Source organism: Arvicanthis niloticus, chromosome 20 (assembly GCF_011762505.2).
Source record: "Arvicanthis niloticus isolate mArvNil1 chromosome 20, mArvNil1.pat.X, whole genome shotgun sequence".
Taxonomy (NCBI): Eukaryota; Metazoa; Chordata; class Mammalia; order Rodentia; family Muridae; genus Arvicanthis; species Arvicanthis niloticus.
In genome coordinates, this window is record NC_047677.1 from 17,315,385 (window position 1) to 17,323,856 (window position 8,472).

The window sequence follows — 8,472 nt, forward strand, 5'->3', positions numbered from 1 at the left end:
CCAATCCATTTCTCTCCCATTTGCCTGATGAGAACATTTCATATAATGGAGTAAACAATATATGGCCTTTGGTCTATCGTCTTTTATTTATTTTATTATTCTCGTGGTTCACCTGTCATAACATGACTCCTTTTTCATAGCTGAATAATAGTCCTCAGGTTTTTTTTTTTTTTCAGTAAACACACACTGAGCTTCTCTTAATGCTGCTCTGAGCATTAGTAAACAGGGTTTTGTGAGAATTTGTTTTCAACTCTCCTGGGTTTATTCACTCTAATTGTTTTTTTTTTTTTTTTTTTTTTTTTTTTGCCAGACAGACCTTTATCCAAAATGGCTTCCCTGGTTTTACCACCTCACTAACAATGAGAGTCACAGTTTGGCCACATCCTCACCAGTACCTTAGGGTTACCTGTAGCCATCCCAGTGATATGAACCACTATCTCACCATGGCCCCAAGTTACATTTTTCTAATGACTCATGGTGCTGAAAACCTTTTCAGGTGCCTGGTGGCAGTCTGTACTTGTTATTAGAGAGCTAGCGATCTGTTGTGTGTGCCTTTAAATTAATTTAGCTTTTTAATGTTGAATTTTAAGAGTCATCTATATTTTTCAAGTGCGGTGGCACGTACCTTTAATCCCAGTAACTGGGAGGCAGAGACATGTGGATCTTCATGAGTTCAAATCCAACCTTGTCTACATAATGAATTCTAGGACAGCCAGGGCTGTGTAGGGAGACCATCTCTCACCACACCCACTCCAAAAGAGTTATGTATATTTTGCATACAAAATCCTTGACATATATATGATTTGAAAATATACTCCCCCCCCCCCATGAGTGATCTTTGACAAATTATTTTAAGGAGACAGATATAAATATGGATGGACGTATTCTAGCCAGTAGGTTTATTTGGGACCAAAAAGGAAATACAAACACACAGTAAGGACTTGTCATGGAAAACTGTCATGGCCACATTCTTTGTCTTAGATTATTAAACGCTGTGATGAAAAACCATGACTAAAAAAGCAAGTTGGGGAGGAAAGGGTTTATTTGGCTTTTGCTAATGTGAACCACGTTGCCGTTCATCACCAAAGGAAGTCAGGACAGGAACCCAAACAGGGCAGGAACCGTGAGGTAGGAGCTGATGCAGAGGCCATGGAAGGGTGCTGCTTACTGGCTTGCTCCCCATGGTTTGCTCAGTCTGCTCTCTTAGAGAACTCAAGACCACCTGCCCAGGTGTGGCACCACCCACAGTGGGTGAGGCCTCCCACATCAATCACTAATTAAGAAAATGCTTTACAGCCAGATCTGATGGAGGCGTCTTCCCTCCTTTCAGATGACTCTAGCTTGTGTCAAGTTGACATACAACTAGCCAGGACAACTGACCCTGTGACACACAAATACATTGCTAAGCCACAACGCTTCCTTTCTTGTTTATCCCCAAGATCTCACATTAATATGAACATCACAATATAAAATATTCCAAGCTTTTAGAGAGTCCCACAGTCTTTAAAAATTCAGTCTCTTTAAAATCTAAAACCTTTTAAAATTCCAAATCTCTCAACTATGGGAAGAACCAGGGCACAGTCACAAATGAAACCAAACTTGAACAATATAAATGACTCAAATGTCCAGTAACCTGGGATTCACTCCCAATCTTCTGGGCTCCTCCAAGTAGCTGGGGTCACTGCTCTGGCTCTTCCCTCTGCAACACAGTTTGTCTTCTGGCTCTGGCTGCTTCCATTCGGTTGCTCCTGCTGCTCTTGGTGGTCTTCTCATGGTACTGGCATCTCCGAAATGCTGGGGTCTTCTGCTGCAACCAGGCTGCACTCTCATAGGCTCTCTTCATGGTGCCAAGCCTCAACCTCTGTGACTCCTTCAGTCCTGGGCCATCAACTGTAACTGAGGCTGCACCTTCACTGATGGCCTTCCATGGCCCCTCACAGTGCCAAGCCTCGGCTGCTCTTCATGACCCCTTCATACCTTCAAAACCAGTACCACCTGGGTGACTCTTACACAATACCAAGTCCAGCTGCAGAACGAAGCACAACCTTGGCCACCTCTGGAACACAGCTTCTGTGCACTGACTCTCAAGAAACACTTCCCAGAAGATTTCACTTCAACAAAGTTGGCTTCTTCTTAACCACTGCTAAATTCTTAGTCCCAGCCGACCAGCATCAAGATTCTCAGCAGTGCCAAAGTTTCATTTTAGTGGTTCTAGTGTCTCCATAATCACTCCAGCTAACCAGAACCACAGCATCTTAATTCAAAATAACAAACAACCCAACACAGTCTTTATTTTTTTATTACCTTTATTTTTTTATAGTTCAGTTGTTACCCCCCCAGTCTGCCCTCCCACAGTTCCTCATCCCATTCCTCCTCCCCCCCTGTCTCCAAGAGGATGTCCCCCCACCCCAGCCAGGCCTCCATACTCCCTTGGAACCTCAGGTCTCTCAAGAGTTAGGCTAGTCTTCCCCCAACTGAGGCCAGACCAGGTAGTCCTCTGCTGTATATGTATAGGGCCCTTGAACCAGGTAGTGTATGCTGCCTAGTTGGTGGATCAGTGTCTGAGAGATCTCAGGGGTCCAGTTTAGTTGAGATTTCTGGTCTTCCTGTGGGGTGGCCCTCTTCAACTTCTGCCAGCCTTTCAACCACAGAGGTCCCCTACTTCAGTTCAATGGTTGGATGTGAGTATCTGCATCTGTCTCAGTCAGCTATTGTTGGGCCTCTCAGAGGACAGCCATGTTAGGCTCCTGTCTGCAAGCACACCACAGCATCAAGTAACAATGTCAGGCCTGGAGCCTCCCCTTGAGATGGAGCCCAAGTTGGGCCTTTCTCTCGGTGTATAATCCTGAGTCAGAGTTTTTGACTATGGGATGGCAACCCCATCCCTCCACTTGATGCCCTGTCTTTCTACTGGAGGTGGACTCTATGAGTTCCCTCTCCCCACTGTAGGGCATTTCATTTAAGGTCCCTCCCTTTGAGTCCTGAGAGTCTCTCACTTCCCAAGTCTCTGGTACTTTCTAGGGGGGTCTCTCTCCCCCCACCCAGGTTACATATTTCCATTCATTCTGGCCCTCAGGGCTCCTCTTCTGCCCCCCCCCCACCTGATCATGTTCTCCTTTCCCCTCTCTCCCCCGTCCCCTCTCCCACCCAGATCCCTCCCTCTCTCTGCCTCCTGTGATTATTTTCTTCTCCCTCCCAAGTGACATTGGAGCATCCTTTCTTGAGCTCTTCTGCTTGTTAACCTTCTTGGGTTCTATGGATTGTATCCTAGGCATTCTGTATTTTTTTTTTTTTTTTTTTTAGCTAATATCCACTTATTAGTGAGTACATACCATGCATGTCTGTTTGGGTCTGAGTTACCTCACTCAGGATGATATTTTCTAGTTCTATCCATTTGCCTGCTAAACTCATGATGTCCTCATTCTTAAAAGCTGAATAGTACTTCATTGTGTAAATGAACCACATTTTCTGTATCCATTCTTCTGTTGTGGGACATCTGGGTTGTTTCCAGCTTCTGGCTATCACAAATAAGGCTGCTATGAACATAGGGGAACACCTGTCCTTGCAGTATGGTGGGGCATCTTTTGGGTATATGCCCAAGAGTGGTATTGCTGAGTCTTCAGGTAGATCTATGTCCAATTTTCTGAGGAACTTCCGGATTGATTTCCAGAGTGGTTGTAGCAGCTTGCAAGCCCACCAACTTCTTCACCAACGTGTGCTGTCATCTGAGTTTTTGATCTTAGCCATTCTGACTGGTGTGAGGTGGAATCTCAGGGTTGTTTTGATTTGCATTTCCCTGATGACTAAGGACTTGAACATTTATTTAAGTGCTTCTCGGCTCAGCCTGCTTTCTTATTGTATCCATTGGCCATATGCCCAAGGATGGCACCACCCACAATGAGCTGGGTTCTTCTGCCATTGATCAACTAAGAAAATGCCCCACAGCCAGATCTTATGAAGGCCTCTTTCGATTGGGCCTCTTTCTACTCAGATAATTCTGGCTTATGTTAAGTTGACCTAACCTGTCCTGCATGGTCTTCCTTAGGCTTCTCAGCTTCCACACACACCAATGGGGACTGCTGGATACACCCGTGAGTGCTCCCAACCTTGTCTGAGACATGAACAGTACCAGAAACTATTTTAACTATTGCTGATGAATCCCTTCTGCCACACCAATGTCTTCACCCTCTGCAGGAGAATAGCATCTCTGAATGGCTGCAGGCCATCAAAGAGAGAACCCCTCAGCTTCTTGTCCTGACCACTTGTCTGCACAGCTTGCATCCTCCCATCTCCTCCAAGACCTTAATGTACCTGGCTCTCTTTTTTTTTCCCCTTCTAGCTCCTTCCTTACAGTCTCATCCACCATCAATGATAACATGTCATGGATAAATGGTCCTCGGCCATCCTGCATTTACTTCCTCCTGCTCCCCACACACTCTTCACTCTCTCACATTAGTTTCAAAATGTCTCCCAGATGTGTCTTCATCTTTCCCTGTCCACTTTCCCTGCTTTTCGTCAACCCTGCATTGCTGACACCATTTACTTCGACTGGCCTTTCTAACCTCAGGCCACTACACCACCCACACCCCCTCAGATGGACCCAGCACCAGCCCTACTTCTGAATCTGGTCATTCGCTTCCTATCTCCAGCCTTCTTTCCTGACCTTCCAACCTTCCTCGAATCCACCAGACGCAAAGGAAGGAACTCGATTTGCTTTGCGTTGGCATCTTTTGTTCTCTGGCCCAGGTTTCTGAGCATTCGGTGTGCAGAGCAAGGTATGTCAGCTCAGTTGCCTAGGGCTGGACATACATTGAGTTTTGGCATTGAGCACTGAGCACATTTCAACAACAACAAAAGCCTAGGTAATCATTTGTGCACCCATCTGCCAGATGAAAAGAGCACCTATGAGCGTTGGCGACAATAATACGTAATGGCCGGGCCACGACAAAGCCCTGTCACTTCAGACGTATTTCACAGCTGTCTCCTAGAGGCAAAGGTTTCTGATCTAACCTTGCCATCTTTGAGTTCCCAGTGCCCAAAACATGTAAAACTCACAGCTGTGAAGACTAAACACGTCCATCTCTATGTTTTAGCAGAAGCACTTAAAAGAGTGGCCTGTACCTATTCCAAGATAAAATGTGCTCTATTTTAGAGTTCTGCAGTTATTTTAATGTGGATGCTTAAAAATATGGCTGTTCTGTGATGTGTGTGATGGTCTGCGCTCCAAAATGAATGTTGAAATACAATCTTCAAAATGCCCAAGATGATCATGTCATGAGGACTCCCCACCTCCTGAACGGAATTAAACCCTTATAATAGGGCTCAAGATTGACAGAAGAATTCTCCAGCCCCACCCCCATCCTTTCTTTTGTGTAAGGACATTGTATTCATCTCTGGAGGCCACAGCAATAACACACCATCTTGGAATCAGAGAGCAGGCCTCGGCAGCTATGAGTCCTGCTGACTCCTCTTACCTCAGAGCGCCCAGGTCTCGGGAGTGAAAAATAAATCCCTACTGTGTGTAAGCTACCAGTATGTGGCATTCTTGCTATGGCAGCATAAAGAGACTATGACAAGCCAGCTAGTCAGATTTTCATATTTATAGATATTATGGCCTAAGACCACCTGTTTTTAAAATCAAGTCTATTTAAAGAAAAATATATATATATAGGAATAATCATTATCCATCTAATGGCTATAAATCCAAAGTGGTTTCTTCTGTATTTCTCTATTCAAGAAGGCTTCGGGATGAATGATTTTGTGGGGCATTAGTTTATAAATTAACGTTCCAAAACAGATGAGTCTGTTTTCCCAGCAAGCACAGCTAACCGGCAGTACAAGCAGCATCAAAGCCCAGGTGGGCTGCTCAGTCATCTTGCCACTGTATCACTCTGCGTGCCTAATTGATGGATCTGCAGGAGGGTACCCGTTAGACAGGAAGTGAGAACATAACTGGGGCTTTGGACATAGCGCTCTGCCCTCCAGGAAACCCAGACAGAAAGCTGAATCCTACACGAGGCAACAGGGCTAAAATAGTGCATTTTTACCTGTCAGAAAGGTAGCTAAAAGTAATTGCTCCCAGCAGCATGCCAAATATAAACAAGGGCTGGATAATGCTTGCATACCATTTCTGATCACAGACCAGGTTGAAATGTCTCACCACAGAATTCTCCCATTTGCTTTGATCATAGACGTAGCCATCGGAGCAAGGGCTGTCACGCTTATGGCCGCTGTACTCATAGCTCAAGTGTGACGTGTTCTCCCTCCGGGCCCTGCTACATCTCATGAGCTCCCAGATCTCCCCATCCTGCAGCTCCACCGTGATGTGATCTTTGTGCTCTGGAGACTGCAGAGCCAATATGTCCTCCAACCTCCAAGCAGATATGTTGTGGAAAACAGCCTTCCGCACCACGCCTGGGGGCTTGCACGCATGCTCGGGGATGATTGACATGAACACAAAAGACAGATAGTGGATACCACAAGAGATGCTCTGGTAGGCACATATAAGATACAGGACGATCTGGAACCTGAAACAAGAAGAAAGGGCCAGTTACTATTTCTGGCCTATCAATGGGAAAAGGACACAGGTAAATATGAAGAGTTTCCATCAGATTGACTTTAATACACTTATATGCATATAGATAGGTAAATACAGAAGTAAATAATTACAGGTACTTCTCTCTCTTGTGTGCATGCATATGTGTGTGTGTGTGTGTGTGTGTGTATGTGTGTGTATTTTTTCAAGTACACACTAAGTTTTAGTTCCACATTCATCTCATTAAGTCATTCCAGCATTACAAGTTTGCAAGCTAGTTCAAGTTTATTAAGGAAAACAAAACAAAACAAAACAAAACAAAACAAAAACAAAAAAAACAACAACAACAACAAAAAAAAAAACCTTTGCCCAGCTAATCAGAAAGCCAATTTAACTTACAAAAACTTTATTCACCATTTACCCTTGGAGGTAATAAAACCAGATTGTCAGCAGCAAGTTTGCTCATTCTGCCAAATCCTTGACGGGAAAACATTCTGATGTCCTGTAACCCAAGCAGCCTCTGGGCCTCTAACTGCAGAACACTGAGGGCTTGGCTGTTTGTCAGCAGGTAATTGGTCAAAGTCACAAGCAACACATACTAACAGCCTGGGGGATGCAGAAGCCGGTGGTGCGAAGTTGGTACTCAAAGAGTGTCAGTGTACAGTCAGGTGTGCGTCCTTTGGAAAAATGAAATCTCACAGGGAAAATGCCATCGTTTTGGCCTGTAGGTATGTCTATGCTGAGTTTTCTTAATTTGACTGATGTGGGAGGGCCCCATCCACTGTACGCAGTGCCACCCCTGGGCAGGTGTAGCTTCCTATGTAGCTCAGGCTAGACCTTTCTGTCACCTTCCCAGAACTAGGACTACATATGTGGACCACTTCTAACCATAATATGTATTTCTACAGTTATTTGTAAACATCCAAGGGACATTATTAGCCCAGTTCTTCAGATGGGGATGTGTTAAATGAAACAGCCAGGCCCATCACAGTTCATATGAGAGAGTTGATCCCTTCGTCCCTGTTAGTCTGCTATGGGTCTTTGACCATACAGCCTCCATTTCCCAGTCATTCAAACAAGGATTCCAACGTGTCTTTTGCAGTGAGCATCAAATTAAGGGATGCATCCATACATTGGGTAGCTACATGAAAACAAAGGCTAACTAACCATCAGCCAGGAAAACCCGCCAGGCCCAGGGTGCATATAGGTATTCATCCTGGACACTGGAAAAGAACACGGCTGGGCTGGTAGTTTTTCTATACCTGTGACTCTGCCTTCCAATCGTGTTTTTTTTTTTTCACAGCTGGTGGTCTAGGGAGCACCCCAAGTCCCAACTGTCCTGAGGGGGTGCGACTACTGCCTGCACCTGCCAAGCCAAGCAGACTCCACACCTCCTGTGGCCAGAGGACAAAAGGACAAGCCAAACTATGGGTTGTTGGCCAGACCTCCGTATGCATTGGACAAATATGGGGTTGAAAAGCTGTGGAACCCATCCCAACCGACAGAAACAGACACCTCAGTGCCCCGATCACGTGCCACCCCACTATGGCTCTACGTCCTCTTCTGCCTCCCTACCTGCCGAAGTGTCCCACGTGGTCAAAAATCAGCTCCACGTTGCAGGACCCCATGTCCTGGTGACAGAGCCAAGCGCCTCGGCACCCCACCCGCCTGGCCTGCTGCGCCCTGGGGTGCCCCTGCCGGGGAGGCCCTTCGCCTTCCTTCCCAGCAGCCCACGCGTCTCGGGAATACCACGTGAGGCACATCCTGCTGTTCCATCGCAAGTGTGTCAACCCTTGCTGCATGCTTTCCCACACCCTCCACGCTGCTTCCACGACCCCAGGATCCAGGAGGGCGTCAACGCTTCTAGGAGGTTTAGGAATTGCAGAGCCCCCGGCTTGGTCTCGAGACTTCAAAAGCACCCCATCTTCAGCAGGACA

At 46.0% G+C, this 8,472-nt stretch overlaps 1 protein-coding gene across 1 annotated transcript in view; it reads right to left on the reverse strand.

Moving 5' to 3' along the window:
• Positions 1-8,263, reverse strand: part of Slc22a16 (solute carrier family 22 member 16) — a 35,212-nt gene extending 26,949 nt beyond the window's left edge. The window contains exons 1-2 of the mRNA XM_076916510.1: positions 8,111-8,263; positions 6,048-6,527 (exon numbers count right to left, since the gene is read on the reverse strand). Coding sequence (XP_076772625.1) covers positions 6,048-6,527; positions 8,111-8,163 — 533 coding nt within the window. The 5' untranslated portion in view covers positions 8,164-8,263. The remainder of the gene's footprint in view (positions 1-6,047; positions 6,528-8,110) is intronic.
• Positions 8,264-8,472: the final 209 nt, after the last annotated feature.